Source organism: Oncorhynchus nerka, linkage group LG3 (assembly GCF_034236695.1).
Source record: "Oncorhynchus nerka isolate Pitt River linkage group LG3, Oner_Uvic_2.0, whole genome shotgun sequence".
NCBI lineage: Eukaryota > Metazoa > Chordata > Actinopteri > Salmoniformes > Salmonidae > Oncorhynchus > Oncorhynchus nerka.
This window is the reverse complement of record NC_088398.1, coordinates 135,731-155,086: the sequence shown is the minus strand read 5'-3', so window position 1 is coordinate 155,086 and position 19,356 is coordinate 135,731. Positions and strand designations below refer to the sequence as shown.

The following is a 19,356-nucleotide window of genomic DNA, read 5'->3' as shown; positions in this document are numbered from 1 at the left end:
ATGGATTGTGTATGTGTGCCATTCAGAGGGTGAATGGGCAAGACAAAATATTTAAGTACCTTTGAACAGGGTATGGTAGGTTTAAGTGTCAAGAACTGCAACGCTGCTGGGTTTTTCACTCAACAGTTTCCCATGTGTATCAAGAATGGTCCCCTACCCAAAAGACATCCAGCCAACTTGACAACTGTGGGAGGCACTGGAGTCAACATGGGCCAGCATCCCTGTGGACCGCTTCTGACACCTTGTAGAGTCCATGTCCCGATGATTGAGGCTGTTCTGAGGGCGAAAGAGGCTGCAACTCAATATTAGGGAGGTGTTCCTAATGTTTTGTACATTGTATTTTCCCCATGTAAACAAAAAAACATTTCCCCCCACGTACACAATCAACTAACTCAGTTTCTCGTTGACAGGGACACTTGTATATCTAACTGTAGTAAGCATGACGACATCAGCAAACAGAACAACAGCCGTTTTCTCTCATCACAGGTTCCTTCATGTTCTGGATCATACACAAGGAGCTGCCTGATACTCCAACCCAAAACCTTTATTTATAGGTGAAGATGCAGGTTTGATTTTTAAGGGGTTTTAACAAATACTGACAGACATGGGAGAATGGTGACAGAACACACAACATATAAGCACAATCCTAAATATCAGAATTGTGCCCGGGGAAAAAATTGGGACCTTTTTAAAATAATATATGCTGTTAGCTGCACAAACACAAAAAATAAATAAAAACAAATTTAAAATAATAAAATTCCCATCCTGCATTTTATGTTTCTCAAACACTCAGATATTGAAAAACTTAAACACACAAAACAGAAATAATCAATATATAAAATGCACCTGGGGTTGTTAAGGAGCCTTTCACTCAGTTAAGAACTTAAGATTTGTGCTTCAAATACATTCTTCCTCAAAAATCCCTAGAATCCCCTCCCCTCTTAACCGTTCATAGGAACACCAAAGTCAATAACATCTACGCTAGTTGAATCTTTCCTCTCCCACCCTCCATATTCCACACTACAGGAATACATGTGTTCTGGCATTAAATGTACAGGTTACTACATTTCTGCACTGTCCAACAAACACGGTTACCAATGCACCTTTTTGAAAAAAACAAGAAAAACATTATGGATGCAAGTCTTCCTTCTCTTCATGTAGTGTGTGTGTGTGTGTGTGTGTACTGTACAAGAGTCTGTCTCAGGCAGAGCATGACTTCACATTCAGGATGTTGATGGTTAAAAAGAGTTATCAGTTCCGGGTGAGCAGAGAGAATGTTCTCCATGATAAAAATGATCCAGGAGAGATGCTCAAAGTGATGCACACCTCCCGATCACTTTGATTGGTTGATTGTTTTCATTGTGTTCTTCTAGTTTGGGACTACCTGTGTGTCTAGGTAGAGCGATGTTAGGGGTCAAAGAAGACCTTTGACCTCTGAGTGTGTAGCAGTCACAGAGAGACTAGTTATTGAAGAACAAGGCCAACCTGAAACAGAGCGACAGAGATAGAAACATAATTAGAATTATTGACTGATTTCCCATTATGAAATCCTTTCACAGCACACCCAGGAATACACCCCACCTTGTTGACACACACACACACACACACACACACCATGCCAGGGTCCATGGGGGGACATTTCCAGTTAAAGAGGTAATACTGCAGGTTGCCGTCTCCGATGCCAAATTTGAGCTTCTCCAGAAACACCTTGTTCTCCATCAGGTCCAGAGCATTAAACACATCAAAGCCTTTCTGTGGGACACACAAACACACACCGATTAGATGGACGTGATCATAGTTGTGTTGAACCTTTGTATTTATGTTGGAAAGAAAGAGTGTGTGTGTGCAGTACCAGTTTGGCCAGTATGAGAGTGTCATTCATCAGGTCCGGTAGTGGAGTGTGTGTGTGTTCAGTAGCGTACCAGTTTGGCCAGTATGAGAGTGTCATTCATCAGGTCCAGTAGTGGAGTGTGTATGTGTGCAGTAGCGTACCAGTTTGGCCAGTATGAGAGTGTCATTCATCAGGTCCAGTAGTGGAGTGTGTGTGTGAACGCTGTAGAAGGAGTAAGCAGCCTTTAGACTTCTGTGCTGTGGATGGTGCATCACTGTGGAGGGCAGGGTGTAGAAACTAGTGAAGTCTGTCAACACACCACCAGCACCCTGAGGGTAAACACAGAGTAGCAAATTAAAAGTACTCAGATGTCAGTATCTAATTATATTGAACAAAAATATAAATGCAACATGCAACAATTTTACTCAGTTACAGTTCATATCAGGAAATCAGTCAATTGAAATAAATTCCTTAGGTCCTAATCTATGGATTTCACATGATTGGGCAGGGGCGCAGCCATAGGCCCGCCCACTGGGAAGCCAGGGCCAGCCAATCAGAGTTTTCCCCACAAAAGGGCTTTATTACAGACAGAAATACTCCTCAGTTTCATCAACTATCCGTGTGGCTGGTCTCAGACGATCCCTGAGGTGAAGAAACCGGATGTGGAGGTCCTGGGCTGGTGTGGTTACACGTGGTCTGTGGTTGTGAGGCCAAATTCTCTAAAACGACGTTGGAGGTGGCTTATGGTAGAGAAATTAACATTAAATTATTTTGCAACAGCTCTGGTGGACATTCCTGCAGTCAGCATGCCAATTGCACGCTCCCTCAAAACCTGAGACATCTGTGGCCTTGTGTTGTGTGACAAAACTGCACCTTTTAGAGTTGCCTTATATTGTCCCCAGCACAAGGTGCACTTGTGTAATAATCATGCAGTTTAATCAGCTTCTTGATATACTACACCTGTTAGGTGGATGGATTATCTTGGCAAAGGAGAAATGCTCGCTAACAGGGATGTTGACAAGGTGGGCACAATGAGAGAAATAAGCTTTTTGTGAGTATGGAACATTTCTGTGATCTTTAATTTCAGCTCATGAAAAATGGGACAAACACTTTACATGTTGTGTTTATATTTTTGTTCAGTATATCCATCTCATTATCTAATTGAACAGACAAAAAGACAGACCCCTACCTCCACGACAAATGTGTCTATGATGTTGTCCTGAGGGAGGAACCAGTGTGCCACCTCCTCCTCGCCCATAGAGGGCGCCAGCTGGAAACGTCTCATGTGTTTCTGCAGCAGCTCCGTCACCTGACGCACGTCACGCCTCTCCATCGCTCGCAAGCTCGGGGTCTTAGTGCTCTACAGAGCCGGAGAGAAAGGGGAGTTATACACATACACCCAACATCACACAGGCCTGTAACCATAAAGCAAAGTTTATTAGCCCCGTCAGATGGGGGAAAAGTGTCTTGCTCAATGTAGGAGAGATGTGATAGATGGTGGAAGTGTAACATTGTGTGTGTTCTTACGTCTGGTAGTCTGTACAATTTCATGGTTCTCTGCAGCGTCATGTTTCTGCTCAGGTGAGAGAATTTCACCTCCACCAGCTTCCTAGGGTTCAGAGAACGATGCCAGTACCTGTTCACAAAACACAACACTCCTGTTACATACTCTAGTTACAGTCAAATTACTACAGTTAGGCAACTTAAGTTAAGCATTCTATGTATTCTTATTATGTTAGGACAAATTGATGAATTGTGTCTGTGTACCTGCAGGTAGACACAGGTTTGGGTAGAACCACTCCTGCCGTGTAGACGGCCTGGAATATACCCTCCAAGTTAACCCTTCGTGTGATCTCCCTGATCAGAACTGGAGCCACACGCTTTGAACGCAATTTCTTATGAACACACAGGAAGTTGATCTCAACCATTTTCTTTAAGCTGGAGAGGGAGAGGGAGGGAGGAAACATGTGCATCAAGTTCAGCACTGACATGCACCTGTCCACGACGTTGTTGATATGTGTCCGCTGTGTGGTTAGGGCGTGTGTGGTTAGGGCGTGTGTGGTTAGGGCGTGTGTGGTTAGGGCGTGTGTGGTTAGGGCGTGTGTGGTTAGGGCGTGTGTGGTTAGGGCGTGTGTGGTTAGGGCGTGTGTGGTTAGAGCGTGTGTGGTTAGAGCGTGTGTGGTTAGAGCGTGTGTGGTTAGAGCGTGTGTGGTTAGAGCGTGTGTGGTTAGGGCGTGTGTGTGACTCACGTGTCGTAGACGTGGATATCAGCAGGAATGGCACTGATGAAACCAACCAGTTTCTTATTGGAGGAAACCCTCACCCCACAATGCCACTGGGGCAACCAGCCTGGAGGACGCAACGCCCTGAGAGAGAGATAAAGAGAGAAGAGAAGGAGAGAGAAAGAAGAGGAGAGAGAGAAAGAGAAGGAGAAAGAAGAGAGAGAAAGAGAAGGAGAAGATAAGGAGAGAGAAAGAAGAGAGAAAGAAGAGAGAAAGAAGGAGAAGATACGGAGAGACAGGGGGAGAGAGAAAAAAAGAGAAGGAGAGAGGGTGAGAGAGGAGAGAAAAATAAGGAAGCAGAGTAGTTTAGACAGAGGCCAAACACACAGACAGTTTAACATAATCTAAGTAGAGTATGGATTTGACTTACCATTTGAGAAAGCTGGGTGAGTAATCAAATCTAAACATGTTGTCATCATCCTCCACATAGTTCTCATTCAACAAGGTGTACAACTCCTTCAGCTGAGAGAGAGAAAGAGAGTCTTAGTAAAGTCTTCTGTCTGCACGACTTTGATGTCTGGTGGCAATGAATGTAAACTTATGAACACAAAGAAACACAAACACACTCACCACGTCAGCATTGCTGAGGTCCAGCGTGTCCCACATAAAGCCCTGTGGTAGAGAGTAGGGCTCCTGTCTGATGTTGTCCTTGTCAGCCTCCATGGGCCCATGGCTGGTTACAACCTCATCTGCCAAAACACAACCAGCCAATCACAACCAACCAGCCAGCCAATCACAACTCGGGGACTTGAGGAAATACAGCCAGTGTTTTCTTACTATAACAACGTGCTTAACTTTCTCTGATTGTGGGAGTACTGTATCTGTACATATTTACAGGGCCTATAGAAAGTTTACATCCCCTTAACTTTCTCTGGGCCTATAGAAAGTTTACATCCCCTTAACTTTCTCTGATTGTGAGAGTACTGTATCTGTACATATTTACAGGGCCTATAGAAAGTTTACATCCCCTTAACTTTCTCTGATTGTGAGAGTACTGTATCTGTACATATTTACAGGGCCTATAGAAAGTTTACATCCCCTTAACTTTCTCTGATTGTGAGAGTACTGTATCTGTACATATTTACAGGGCCTATAGAAAGTTTACACCCCCTTAACTTTCTCTGATTGTGGGAGTACTGTATCTGTACATATTTACAGGGCCTATAGAAAGTTTACACCCCCTTAACTTTCTCTGATTGTGGGAGTACTGTATCTGTACATATTTACAGGGCCTATAGAAAGTTTACACCCCCTTAACTTTCTCTGATTGTGGGAGTACTGTATCTGTACATATTTACAGGGCCTATAGAAAGTTTACATCCCCTTAACTTTCTCTGATTGTGGGAGTACTGTATCTGTACATATTTACAGGGCCTATAGAAAGTTTACATCCCCTTAACTTTCTCTGATTGTGGGAGTACTGTATCTGTACATATTTACAGGGCCTATAGAAAGTTTACATCCCCTTAACTTTCTCTGATTTACAGTATAGAAAGTTTCCCCTTAACATTGTGGGAGTACTGTATCTGTACATAACTTTCTCTGATTGTGGGAGTACTGTATCTGTACATATTTACAGGGCCTATAGAAAGTTTACATCCCCTTAACTTTCTCTGATTGTGGGAGTACTGTATCTGTACATATTTACAGGGCCTATAGAAAGTTTACATCCCCTTAACTTTCTCTGATTGTGAGAGTACTGTATCTGTACATATTTACAGGGCCTATAGAAAGTTTACATCCCCTTAACTTTCTCTGATTGTGAGAGTACTGTATCTGTACATATTTACAGGGCCTATAGAAAGTTTACATCCCCTTAACTTTCTCTGATTGTGAGAGTACTGTATTTGTACATATTTACAGGGCCTATAGAAAGTTTACATCCCCTTAACTTTCTCTGATTGTGAGAGTACTGTATCTGTACATATTTACAGGGCCTATAGAAAGTTTACATCCCCTTAACTTTCTCTGATTGTGAGAGTACTGTATCTGTACATATTTACAGGGCCTATAGAAAGTTTACATCCCCTTAACTTTCTCTGATTGTGGGAGTACTGTATCTGTACATATTTACAGGGCCTATAGAAAGTTTACACCCCCTTAACTTTCTCTGATTGTGGGAGTACTGTATCTGTACATATTTACAGGGCCTATAGAAAGTTTACATCCCCTTAACTTTCTCTGATTGTGAGAGTACTGTATCTGTACATATTTACAGGGCCTATAGAAAGTTTACACCCCCTTAACTTTCTCTGATTGTGAGAGTACTGTATCTGTACATATTTACAGGGCCTATAGAAAGTTTACATCCCCTTAACTTTCTCTGATTGTGAGAGTACTGTATCTGTACATATTTACAGGGCCTATAGAAAGTTTACATCCCCTTAACTTTCTCTGATTGTGGGAGTACTGTATCTGTACATATTTACAGGGCCTATAGAAAGTTTACATCCCCTTGAACTTTTTTTGCGCTTTTGTACATTGATCTGTACAAAATACTCAAAATTCTACACACTTTTACAAATGAATAACCATTTTATACTTAAATATTATTTTCAGACCCCTTGTTTAGACAAGCCTAAATTAGTTCAGAAGTAAAATGTGGCTTAACAAATCACATACGTTATATGGACTCACTGTGTGAAATAATAGGAGTTGACATGATTTTTGAATGAATAACTACTCCTTCCTCTGTCCCCCATACATACAACATCTGTAAGGTCCCTCAGTGAAGTATTGAATTTCAAGCACAGATTCAACTACAAAGACCAGGAAACTTTTTGAAAGCCTCATAAAGGGCAGTGATTGATAGATGGGTAACAATAACAAATCAGACATTGAATACATCTTTAAGTATGGTCAAGTTAATAATGATACTGTGGATGATGTATTAAACCACCCAGACACATCAAAGATGCAGAAGTCCTTAATTGAGCTGCAGGACAGGAAGGAAACTGCTTTGGGATGTCACAATGAGGCCATTGGTGATTTTAAAACAGCTATAGAGTTCAATGGCTGTGATGGGAGAAAACTGAGGATGGATCAACAACATTGTAGTGACTCCACAATAATGACCTAAATGACAGAGTGAAAAGAAGAATACAAATATACAAAATACAAATATTCCAAAACATACATATGTATGCAACAAGACACTAAAGTAATACTGCAAAGAAAACACAGCAAAGGAACACACTTTTTGGCCTAAATGCAAAGTCTAATGTTTGGAGCAAATTCAACACAACACTGAGTAACTACCTCCTTATTTTCAAGCATGGTGGTGTCTGCATCATGGTATGGGTATACTTGACATGGGCAAAGACTTCTGTTTCTTTACATCCTGAAATACTCAGGAGGGAGCTAAGCCCAGGCAAAATCCTAGAGGAAAACCTGCTTTAATCTGCTTTACACAAGACACTGGGAAAGGAATTCCTCTTTTAGCAGGACAATAACCTACAACACAAAGCCAAATCTACACTAGCATTAATTACCAAGAAGACAGCAAATGTTCCTGAGTAGCCAAGATAGATTTTCAAGCAGATTTATGTCAAAACTATGTTATTACTTGAAAATTGCTGTCTAGGCATGACCCCCAACACCTTGACAGAGGTTGAAGAATGTTGAAAATAAAATGGGCAAATATTGCACAATACAGGTGTGCAAAGCTCTTATGAGACTTACCCAAGAAGACTCACAGCTGTATCGCTGCCAAAGGTGTTTCTAACATGTATTCACTCAGGGGACTGATTACTAATCTAATCAAAGTATATTAGTGTTTCATTTGTTCAGCCCACCTGGTGTTCAACATTCCCAGGTTCTCCCATGTCACCCCGCACACTCCACTGGCTTCCAGTCGAAGCTCGCATCCACTACAAGACCCTGGTACTTGTCTACGGAGCAGCAAGAGGAACTACCTCTCCTTACCATCAGGCTATGCTCATATCCTACACCTCAACCCGAGCACTCTGTTCTGCCACCTCTGGTCTCTTGTCCCTCCCACCCCACGGGAGGGCAGCTCCCCCTCAGCCCAGTCCAAAAATAAATGCCTCCTTACTAGCTCTGACTAAGCTGATAGTAAGTACATTTTTCCTGAAAATAGCTATGACTGATATGTGGAAGTCCCACCCAACTAACTATCTTAAGATGAATGCACTAACTGTAAGTCACTCTGGATAAAAGCATCTGTTAAATGACTCAAATGTACATTTATATGAATATATCTATATTTTAAAACATTCTTCCACTGAGTATTTAGCATAGATCATAAACAAGAAAATCACTAATAAATCTATTTTAATCCCAATTTGTAACATAATATGAAGAAATCCAAGGGGTGTAGACTTTCTATAGGCACTGAATGTGTAGTTTAGTAAAAGTGTATGATCGAGTGTGTCTGTCTCACTCACTGTGTGTGTGTGTCCCTACTCACTGAGTTTAGGTACTGGCTGTGTGTCCCAGAACTGGTACTTGTGTTTGGTGGCCTCGTCGATGCTCTTAGCTGGTCCCTGGCAGGACAGCAACTCCATGGCTCTCTGGATGTCCTGCAGCTTCTGCATGGGCAGCCCTGGGTTCTACACACAGGTGAGAAGGTTAGAACCCACACACAGAGAGAGAGAGACACAGAGAGACAGAGAGAGCAAAATCCCAAATGGACCTCTTACAACCTATGCACTTGTGGAGATCTGAGAGGATTTGATTGGTATATGAAATATGGTGTAACTTCCACTTAGCCTATCTCCTATCTATTTACCATATTGCTTAAACCTGTCAAATCCAGTCAGATCTCCACAAGTGCATAGGGCTTGATTTGATATTGGGGCAGAGCAAGAGGGGAGAGCGAGAGAGAGAGAGCGGTTAGTCACCTTTATCTCCTGTGAGTCTGAGGCAGAGTCTGACTTGCCCCCTCCAGAGCTCGGCTTCTCTTTCTTTCTCTTCTGTTTCTTCTTCTTCTTCTTAGCCCCCAAGTCTCCCCCCGGACTCCTACACACACACAGAGAGATTTGATAGCTAGCTAGCTACATCTCTGCTCTGGAGTAAAGGTTAGCTGGTACTATTGTCATGCTGAATAATTAAAGTCCGGCTAAAATGGGGCCAGATTATGCATACCTCACTTGAGTTGCCGGACATTTATTAATCCACGAGTACCGCTGTAGGCTATAGTGGGTATACCTCAGTGGGTGTAACCGGAGCAGAGTAGCAATCACTCTGCCTAACAACGTTAGTTTACATACTGTTTTACGTCTAGCCTGCTGCTGTAACGTCAGAGAAGGACAGCCAAGGATATGCGCTGCTGTTAGCTAGCAAATGCGCCAGCAGTATAAAACTAAACATTTAGTTAGATAAATATCCATTTAGCTTATGTCATTCCATTGACAATTGCTTTAAATGCAAACAAGTCAATCCTACAGGCTACTCGCATGCTAAACTGGCAATTTAGCTAGCTAGCTGACCAGTTAGCTTGCAATAACTATACCGAGTCTCATTCATTCAAATTAAAAGCTACTAAACTAGCTTTCATTTATATGGCTACACTGCCATGACATCCACTAGCCAGCAGGATTATAATACACTTGCTACTCAGAGGACGGAATGGGCCATCATCACATAAAATCATTATGTGATAGAATTAACGAACAGGGCATATATGGTCCTTGGTCGTAAAAACACTAACGTTAGATGTATGCGCGAGCTCATTATCCAAAGAAACTCATCCACCCCCTACACAGGACCGAGCCATCGGAGCGTGGACGCGTGCTGCCCCGGACTGCTGCGTTTTGTGTCTGGTTGGTGAAGCCGAGCCTCACCCTTGCATGTGTTCATTCTCCTCCTCGTTATCGCCATCTATTCCGCAGGTGTCCTGGTCGTCCAGCTCCAGGCTCTGCTGACTGGCTGCGGACTCGCTATCTTCCGCCATCATGGATGAAAACATATATATATATATATTTATATATTATATATATATATATATTTTTTTTTAAATATGCTGAATGAACAGGAGACAGGGAGGGATGGGAAAAACAAAGAGGTTAGTCGGAAATAGTGCCATCTAGTGCCCAATCTCCTCACAGCACGTTTGCAGAACAGTAGGCTCTGTTCCCAAATCACATCACATCGAAACAAGGAGAGATCAGTGATACACTACATGACCAAAAGTATGTGGACACTTGCTCGTTGAACATCTTATTCCAAAAGCATGGGCATTAATATGGAGTTGGTCCCCCATTGTTGCTATAACAGCCTCTACTCTCCTGGTTAGTCTTTCCACTAGATGTTGGAACATTGCTGCAGGGACTTGTTTCCATTCAGCCACAAAGGCATTAATGAGGTTAGGCCTGGCTCGTAGTGGTCGTTGCAATTCATCCCAAAGGTGTTCGATGGGGTTGAGGTCAGGTGCCCTGTGCAGACCAGTCAATTTCTTCCACACCAATCTCAAAACATTTCTGTATGGACCTCACTTTGTGCACAGGGGCAATGTCATGCTGAAACAGAAAAGGGCTTTCCTCAAACGGTTGCCACAAAGTTTGAAGCACAGAATCATCTAGAATGTGATTGTATGTTGTAGCATTAAGACTTCCCTTCTCTGGAACTAAGGGGCCTAGCCTGAATCATGAAAAACCACCCCAGACCCTTATTCCTTCTCCACCAAACTTTACAGTTGACAAAGCATTCGGGCAGGTAGGGTTCTTCTCCTGGCATCTGAAAAACCCAGATTGGTCTGTGGGACTGCCAGATGGTGAAGTGTGATTCACCACTCTAGAGAACACGATTCCACTGCTCCCGAGTCCAATGGCGGCGAGCTTTACACCACTCTAGAGAACACGATTCCACTGCTCCCGAGTCCAATGGCGGCGAGCTTTACACCACTCTAGAGAACACGATTCCACTGCTCCCGAGTCCAATGGCGGCGAGCTTTACACCACTCTAGCCGACGCTTGGCATTGCGCATGGTGATCTTAGGCTTGTATGCGGCTGCCCGGATATGGAAACCCAGCTCCGGACGAACAGTTCTTGTGCTGACGTTGCTTGCAGAGGCAGTTTGGAACTTGGTAGTGAGTGTTGCAACCAAGGATAGACACTCTTCAGAAATCCAGTCCTGTGAGCTTGTGTGGCCGTTGTTGCTCCTAGATGTTTCCACTTCACAATAACAGCACTTAAGAGTTGACCGGGGCAGCTCTAGCAAGGCAGCAATTTGACAAACTGACTTGTTGGAAAGGTGGCATCCTATGACAGTGCCATGTTGAAAGTCACTGAGATATTCAGTAAGGCCATTCTACTGCCAATGTTTGTTTATGGAGATTGCATGGCGGTGTGCTCGATTTTATACACCTGTCAACTACGGGTGTGACTGAAATTGCCTAATCCACTAACTTGAATGGGTGTTCAAAAACGTTTGTATATACCAATCAACATTTTGGACACATCTACTCATTCAAGGGTTTTTCTTTATTTTTACTATTTTCTATATTGTAGAATATTAGTGAAGACATAACTTGAAATATCAGATGGAATTATGTAGTTACCAATTATTAATTTTTTTACAAATAAAAATATACTTTATATTTGAGATTCTTCAAAGTAGCCACCCGTTGCCTTGAAGACAGCTTTGCACTCTTGGCATTCACTCAACCAGCTTCAAGAGGAATGCTTTTACAACAGTCTTCAAGGATTTACCTGTCTCAGCCTCCAGTATTTATGCTGAAGTAGTTTGTGTCGGGGGGCTAGGGTCAGTCTGTTATACATGGAGTACTTCTCCTGTCTTATCCGGTGTCCTGTGTGAATTTAAGTATGCCCTCTCTAATTCTCTCTTTCTCTCGGAGGACCTGAGCCCTCGGACCATGCCTCACGACTACCTGGCATGACTCCTCCTTGCTGTCCCCAGTCCGCCTGGCCGTGCTGCTGCTCCAGTTTCAACTGTTCTGCCTGCGGCTATGGAACCCTGACCTGTTCACCGAACGTGCTACCTGTTCCAGACCTGCTGTTTTCAACTCTCTAGAGACAGCAGGAGCGGTAGATATGCTTTTAATGATGGGCTATGAAAAACCAACTGACATTTACTCCTGAGGTGCTGACTTGCTGCACCCTCAACAACTACTGTGATTATTATTATTTGACCATCCTGGTCATCTATGAACATCTTGGCCATGTTCTGTTATAATCTCCACCCGACACAGCCTGGCTGGGTTTAGGCTGGGTTTCTGTACAGCACTTTGAGATATCAGCGGATGTAAGAAGGGCTATATAAATAAATTTGATTTGATATGCTGAGCACTTGTTGGCTGCTTTTCCTTCACTCTACAGTCCAACTCTTCCCAAACAATCTCAATTGGGTTGAGGTCAGGTGATTGTGGAGGCCAGGTCATCTGATACAGCACTCCGTCCCTCTCTTTGGTCAAATAGCCCTTACACAGCCTGGAAGTGTGTTTTGGGTCATTGTCCTGTTGAAAAACAAATTATAGTTTCACTTCACTAAGCGTAACCCAGATGGGATGGCGTATCGCTGCAGAATGGTGTGGTAGCCACGCTGGTTAAGTGTGCCTTGAAATCGAAATAAATCACAGACAGTGTCACCAGCAAAGCACCCCCACACCTCCTCCTCCCAACTTCACGGTGGGAACCACACATGGAGATCATCCGTTCACCTACTGTGTCTCACAAAAATCTCAAATTTGGACTCATCAGATCAAAGGACAAATTTCCACTGATCTAATGTCCATTGCTCGTGTTTCTTGGCCCAAGCAAGTCTCTTCTTATTGGTGTCCTTTAGTAGTGGTTTCTTTGCAGCAATTGGACCAGGATGGCCTGACTCACGCAGTCTCCTCTGAACAATTGATGTTGCGATGTGTCTGTTACTTGAATTCTGTGAAGCATTTATTTGGGCTGCAATCCGAGGTGCAGTTAACTCTTAAGGAACTTATCCTCTGCAGCAGAGGTAACTCTGGGTCTTCGTTTCCTGTGGCAGTCCTTATAAGAACTAGTTTCACCATAGCACTTGATGGTTTTTACGACTGAACTACTCCAGAGTGACTGACCTTCATGTCTTAAAATAATGGACAGTTGTTTCTCTCTGCTTATTTAATCTGTTCTTGCCATAATATGGACTTGGTATTTTACCAAATAGGGCTATCTTCTGTATACCACCCCTACCGTTTAACAAGGCACACATGTTACTGGAAATGCATTCCAGGTGACTACCTCATGAAGCTGGTTGAGAGAATGCCAAGAGTGTGCAAAGCTGTCAATCAAGGCAAATGGTGGCTACTTTGAAGAATGTCAAATATAAAATATTTTTTATTTGTTTACATTTTTTTTGGTTACTACATGATTCCATGTGTTTTGACATCTTGTTGATGTTATTTAAAAAATATATATGATGGAAATGTTTGATCTATGCTATAGTCAAAAGTTTGGACACATCTACTCATTGGTGTGTCCAAACTTTTGACTATAGCATAGATCAAACATTTCCATCATATATTTTTTTTTAAATAACATCAACATTGCCACACTATGGAGCGCGTCTGTCAGCTACTGAAATCAGGGGGAAACGGCTGAGCTGCAGGTTCTCTGGCCATTATTATTTTTATTTTACCTTTATTTAACCAGGCAAGTCAGTTAAGAACAAATTCTGGCCTAGGAACAGTGGGTTAACTGCCTGTTCAGGGGCAGAATGACAGATTTGTACCTTGTCAGCTCGGGGGTTTGAACTTGCAACCTTCCGGTTGCTAGTCCAACGCTCTACCCTGCCGCCCTCCATGAAATCCACCCTTAGTAACCGGTAAGGCCTTGAGGGGGGAGTCAGGTTCTCCCAGTCAGCAAGATGTTGATTGATTTCCTGTCTATATACAGATCCGTCAAAAGGAGCATGAAATCTGACAAGCCTAATGGAAACTGATAGGTCAACCATAAGGGAATGAAAAGCTTTACCATAAGCTGTCAATCTCTCTCTCTGAACCTGTGTGGTTCAGTAATGTAGAACATGTAGCCATGACTACTGCTTTAGTTATCAGATACATTAACGTGAACCATGCATCTGGATACAGTCTAACCCTAAAGCATTTGACATTGATCTACAGAGGATGACTCAATTATGTTCTCCTTAATTCTACTACACCCAAACTTGCTCTATAGTCTCTAGACTAGTGCTAAACCATACACAGAAGATGCAGAAGTCCAGTTTGTCTCTTTATTCAGAATAATAAGCGTAAATTATAATACAAGCAACCAGTTAATACATTCAGAATGGATGGAACAGTAACATACAGTACTCTCCCAGAGTGGTTACTATGGTGATGGAGTACAGAGCGAGAGAGAGGATGAGGGGTCATTCACAACACTAGCTCACATGTCAACATGTAGAGGAGAGAACTATATACACTGTAATGCCTCAGATATCATATGCTCACACACACACACACACACACACACACGCACACAACCTGCAGTATATTGTCTGCACGCACAGATATGAACACTCAGGCACATGCTTGTGCAGAAAGACATGAGTACAGACAGAGACGGGCCCACACACTGGCACACAGAGGCAGATGCAAAAGTCAATAAACAATCTAGCTACTGCCACACAGCATCCTCCCTTTGTGACTGAGGAGAGGAGAGAGGGGGATGCTGCATGCTGTCTGCCAGGGACAGAGGGAGGAGAGGAGAGAGGGGGATGCTGCATGCCGTCTGCCAGGGACAGAGGGAGGAGAGGAGAGAGGGGGTTGCTGCATGCCGTCTGCCAGGGACAGAGGGAGGAGAGGAGAGAGGGGGTTGCTGCATGCTGTCTGCCAGGGACAGAGGGAGGAGAGGAGAGAGGGGGTTGCTGCATGCCGTCTGCCAGGGACAGAGGGAGGAGGAGAGAGCGGGTTGCTGCATGCTGTCTGCCAGGGACAGAGGGAGGAGAGGAGAGAGGGGGATGCTGCATGCTGTCTGCCAGGGACAGAGGGAGGAGAGGAGAGAGGGGGTTGCTGCATGCCGTCTGCCAGGGACAGAGGGAGGAGAGGAGAGAGGGATGAGGTAGTGGAGGGTTAGAGCTCAACAGGGGAGAGGAGAGAGGGGGTTGCTGCATGCCGTCTGCCAGGGACAGAGGGAGGAGAGGAGAGAGGGGGTTGCTGCATGCCGTCTGCCAGGGACAGAGGGAGGAGAGGAGAGAGGGGGTTGCTGCATGCCGTCTGCCAGGGACAGAGGGAGGAGAGGAGAGAGGGATGAGGTAGTGGAGGGTTAGAGCTCAACAGGGGAGAGGAGAAATAAATAGCTAGCTGAACTGATCAACTGATGTGTACGAGTCAACTTGTTCAAAGGCACTTGGAAAACGAGGAAGTCGATTATAGTGGTTTCCAAACGTCAGGATGCGGTTTGGTTTCAGAGAAAAGGCTTGGGTGTGTGTCTGTTAAAACTCTTTACTTACAGTAAGGGAAAAAAACGATAAAACATATGAGTAGAAAATAGCATAAACGTATGAGTAAAATAGTTTGGCAACTAAAATCACAGAGTACTTAAAATTACAAAACAAGGCATCTCAAGCAACTGTATAAAAGTGATGCATAGCCAGCCGTTCAGAGCAAAGTATGCCGAAGTCAGTGGTTCAACACACAAAACCTTCATATAAAACCTCACTGGTAGAGTGCTGCAATATCAACAGTCACCAACAGAGGGGGCTGTATCCCATTATCTGATTCACCAGTCGTGTGGATGGGAAACTGAAGTTACACACACACTAAGGTACCCTAACGTTGGAAATGGAAACCTAACCAAATATGTTTTAGTGTCACATACACTGGATAGATGCAGCCATAGTAGTACGGCGCCCCTGGAGCAAATCAGGGTTAAGTGCCTTGCTCAAGGGCACATCGACAGATTTTTCACCGTCTTGGCTTGGGTATTCGAACCAGCGATCTTTGCGTTACTGGCCCACAGCTCTAACTGCTAGGCTACCTGCCGCCCAGATTAAGACTTGTGGGGGGAAAACTGATCGTAGATCTGTGCCTCTGGGCAGCATTATACATTAGAGTAGCTTCCTTTCCTGCTGTATGTATATCCTGTCCTAGTTACTGATCTGAAAACACTACTACTCCTTCTACCTAGACCTGCCAGTAGACATCCGCCATATTGCTTTTACTTTATTCTACAGCCCCTTTTTGCTGACACAGCTAATTTACTAAAGGCATAGCAGTTGTGCATTACATGTTCTCTGACGTTGTTAAGTTTGTTTTTAGTTCAGGAGTGCATCAGTATCACTCAGACAAAGTCTCTATGGCATGTCTAGTCAGTGGCCTGTCCATGTAGTGTGGGGCTATGATTATACACAGGAAGGATTAAACATTAGAATGTATGGAGTTCCATTTAGCTCCCAGTGCAGATGTACTTCCTGAATGATCTGGATCTATAGCTGGCCAATCCTTCTTCATGTCACTCTGGGGTGGGGTGGTGGGAGGGGAAGTAAAGTTATAGTTCAAGGGTCAGAGGTTATTTGAGGTTAAAGACTGCCAATAGGGGGCGCTCCTCCCTCTTCTGCCAGGGGCTCTTCTTCTCCTCCTCCTCCTCTCCGTGGTCGTCAGGAGCAACAGACAATAGGGCCGGTTGGTCATGCTCAGTCCTGAAGACCACGCCCTCGGTCTCTGTGAGTGGGGGTGGAGAGGAGGAGGATGATGAGGATGAGGGGGAGGAGAGGGGTGAAGGAGCCTCTTCCTGTATCATCCCCTCTCCTCTGTGTTCCTCTTCCTCTCCTCTGTCCTCCTCCTCTACTTGTTGATGTCCCTGTGTGTTCTGCAACCCTGGACCTAAAGGGCTGTCCTGGGGGCTACACTCAGGAGTCTCCCCCTCCAGGTCATCCACATATACCAGCTTGGTGTAGGCCATGGCAGGAGGGCCGCTCTTTGTCCTCCCCCTCTCTCTGTCTTTCTCTCTTTCCCTCTCTCCTACCTTCCTCTCTACCTCCCTCCCCCTCCGCCCTGCTCTGGGCTCATTCAGGTCCACCCCGGAGTCCAGACTTGCGTCGTTTCCGTTGACATGTCTACCACCACTGTTGTTACCATGGCTACCTCCTCCACCTGGATTCCCCTTGGCTTGCCCAGCCCGCTGCAAGTCTATGTAAGAGTGTCTGATGGCGTTAGAACGACCGTCCAATGAGACGAACCAGGCGCGCGGGTGTGTGAGGGGCTTCCCTCCCCGCAGTTCCATCAGTTTCCTCTCAGCCAATAGCGTGTCCTCGCCGTTCATTTGCATAATCCCAGACTCCCCAAGTGCTGTCGGGATAGACAGGGACTCTGATAGGCTGCTCCACTCCCCTTGCCCCTCTCCTTGTCCCTGGTTGGCTGAGGCGATAGCATAATCGGCGTGTGTTTGCCCCAGGGGCTGCTGGGAGTGTGAGGCGTTGAGCTCAGCCTGGATGGTCTCCAGGTCACTCTGCTGGTCAGTCTGTAAGAACAGGGCCTGGCCACACAGCGGGTGCTCCCCCGGCAGGCGCATGTAGTGGGCTGGGATCACCAGGGTGGGCCGGATCCTCCTGGGGTAACCGTCTCCTCCACTCAGCAGGTCCACGGAGCCACAGCACAGCAGCTGGCCCGGCCTGGGGAGGGAGAGGGGCAGGGAGCCCAGGTGGTCCACAGACCGGGACAGGAGGTAGTCTGGGGGTCTGCGCTCACACCCCTCCCCTCTGATAGGGGAGACAGGTGGGGAGCAGGGCGAGGTAGCCTCACGCACACTAGTCCCGCCCTCCCCAACACCACTCAATTGACTTGTCGACACCTGCACCTGATTTGAGGAGGAAAGTCTATCTGGGAGCTGATTGATGGATGAGCAGATAGAGGTGTATGATTGGCGGTAGCCGGCATCCGTCCCGGCGGAGAGGGCTGACTTAAACGGGAACGTCTCCACAGACTGACGGTAGTCTCTGCTGCGCGGCGTCAGGTTGCCTAGCGACGAGCCATGACGACTTCGGCTGTGGTTTCCTAGAGACATGCGACTGTGGTTGCCATGGGAGACAAGGTCATGGCGATCGTAGGAGGAGGGTTTGAGCATGGGTGTGGTCATGTCGGGTTCTGCTGTCGTAGAGACCAGCTCCAAATGAACCTAGAGATGTGATAAGGTATTAGTGTCAGTTTCACAGACAGTAGCGCTATGCCATAATCTAACATGCTCTTCAAACAGAATACACAGAACACACAGGGAACAATACCATCAATACACACTAACACAAAAGTGAAAAAACTCAACAGAATATTAGCTGTGATTATAACAATAGAAAGTGCACGTGCAGTTCCAAAGTGCAGTGGCAAAGTGCAGTTCCAAAGTGCAGTGGCAAAGTGCAGTTCCAAAGTGCAGTGGCAAAGTGCAGTGGCAAAGTGCAGTTCCAAAGGGAGAAAGCATGTTTGTATGAAGAGACCAGTGGTCCCTGGCCTGGATGTTGACTGACCTCGCTGCTGATGAGGTGGGACATAGAGGTGGACTGGTCTCTCTTACTGCCCTTCAGACCAGACGACAGAGTCAGCTTCCGCTGGGACAGACGAGGCTTCACACAACCACGCCTGGAAAGAGAGAGACAGGGAGATAGTGAGGGAGAGATAGTGAGGGAGAGACAGGGAGAGAGAGAGAAACAGGGAGACAGGGAGGGAGAGACAGGGAGATAGTGAGGGAGAGACAGGGAGATAGTGAGGGAGAGAGAGAGACAGGGAGAGAGAGAGAGACGGGGAGAAAGTGAGGGAGAGAGGGAGATAGTGAGGGAGAGGGAGATAGTGAGGGAGAGAGAGAGACAGGGAGAGAGAGAGAGACGGGGAGATAGTGAGAGAGAGACAGGGAGAGAGAGAGAGAGAGAGACAGGGAGAGAGAGAGAGAGAGAGAGACAGGGAGAGAGAGAGAGAGAGAGAGACAGGGAGAGAGAGAGAGAGAGAGAGACAGGGAGAGAGAGAGAGAGAGAGAGACAGGGAGAGAGAGAGAGAGAGAGACAGGGAGAGAGAGAGAGAGAGAGAGACAGGAGAGAGAGAGAGACGGGGAGATAGTGAGGGAGAGACAGTGAGGGAGAGACAGGGAGAGAGAGAGAGAGAGACAGGGAGAGAGAGAGAGAGAGAGAGACAGGGAGAGAGAGAGAGACAGGGAGAGAGAGAGAGAGAGACAGGGAGAGAGAGAGAGAGAGAGAGACAGGGAGAGAGAGAGAGAGAGAGAGAGACAGGGAGAGAGAGAGAGAGAGAGAGAGACAGGGAGAGAGAGAGAGAGAGAGAGACAGGGAGAGAGAGAGAGAGAGACAGGGAG

General features: G+C 45.4%; 2 protein-coding genes across 3 annotated transcripts in view; both read right to left on the bottom strand.

Annotated features, from left to right (window-relative positions):
* Nucleotides 1-320: 320 nt before the first annotated feature.
* On the bottom strand, nucleotides 321-10,030 carry LOC115127497 (glycylpeptide N-tetradecanoyltransferase 2-like). Of its 2 annotated transcripts, XM_065006696.1 has the most exons (12): nucleotides 9,918-10,030; nucleotides 8,976-9,093; nucleotides 8,543-8,684; nucleotides 4,684-4,802; nucleotides 4,484-4,575; nucleotides 4,081-4,197; nucleotides 3,599-3,769; nucleotides 3,359-3,467; nucleotides 3,021-3,191; nucleotides 1,993-2,160; nucleotides 1,615-1,752; nucleotides 321-1,485 (listed from the first exon to the last, which is right to left on the bottom strand). In XM_065006696.1, exons 1-12 carry the CDS (start codon nucleotides 10,028-10,030, stop codon nucleotides 1,465-1,467), a joined length of 1,479 nt encoding a protein of 492 aa, XP_064862768.1. In that variant the 3' UTR covers nucleotides 321-1,464. The 2 variants fall into 2 exon arrangements, with proteins under 2 accessions (XP_064862768.1, XP_064862763.1); XM_065006691.1 differs by lacking the exon at nucleotides 321-1,485 and having other exon boundaries at nucleotides 1,691-1,752; nucleotides 1,923-2,160.
* Nucleotides 10,031-14,282: 4,252 nt separating this feature from the next.
* The window catches only part of LOC115127329 (protein FAM171A1-like), a 70,017-nt gene continuing 64,943 nt past the window's right edge, over nucleotides 14,283-19,356 (bottom strand). Inside the window, exons 8-9 of the mRNA XM_065006659.1 lie at nucleotides 18,524-18,635; nucleotides 14,283-18,180 (exon numbers count right to left, since the gene is read on the bottom strand). Coding sequence (XP_064862731.1) covers nucleotides 16,576-18,180; nucleotides 18,524-18,635 — 1,717 coding nt within the window. The 3' untranslated portion in view covers nucleotides 14,283-16,575. The remainder of the gene's footprint in view (nucleotides 18,181-18,523; nucleotides 18,636-19,356) is intronic.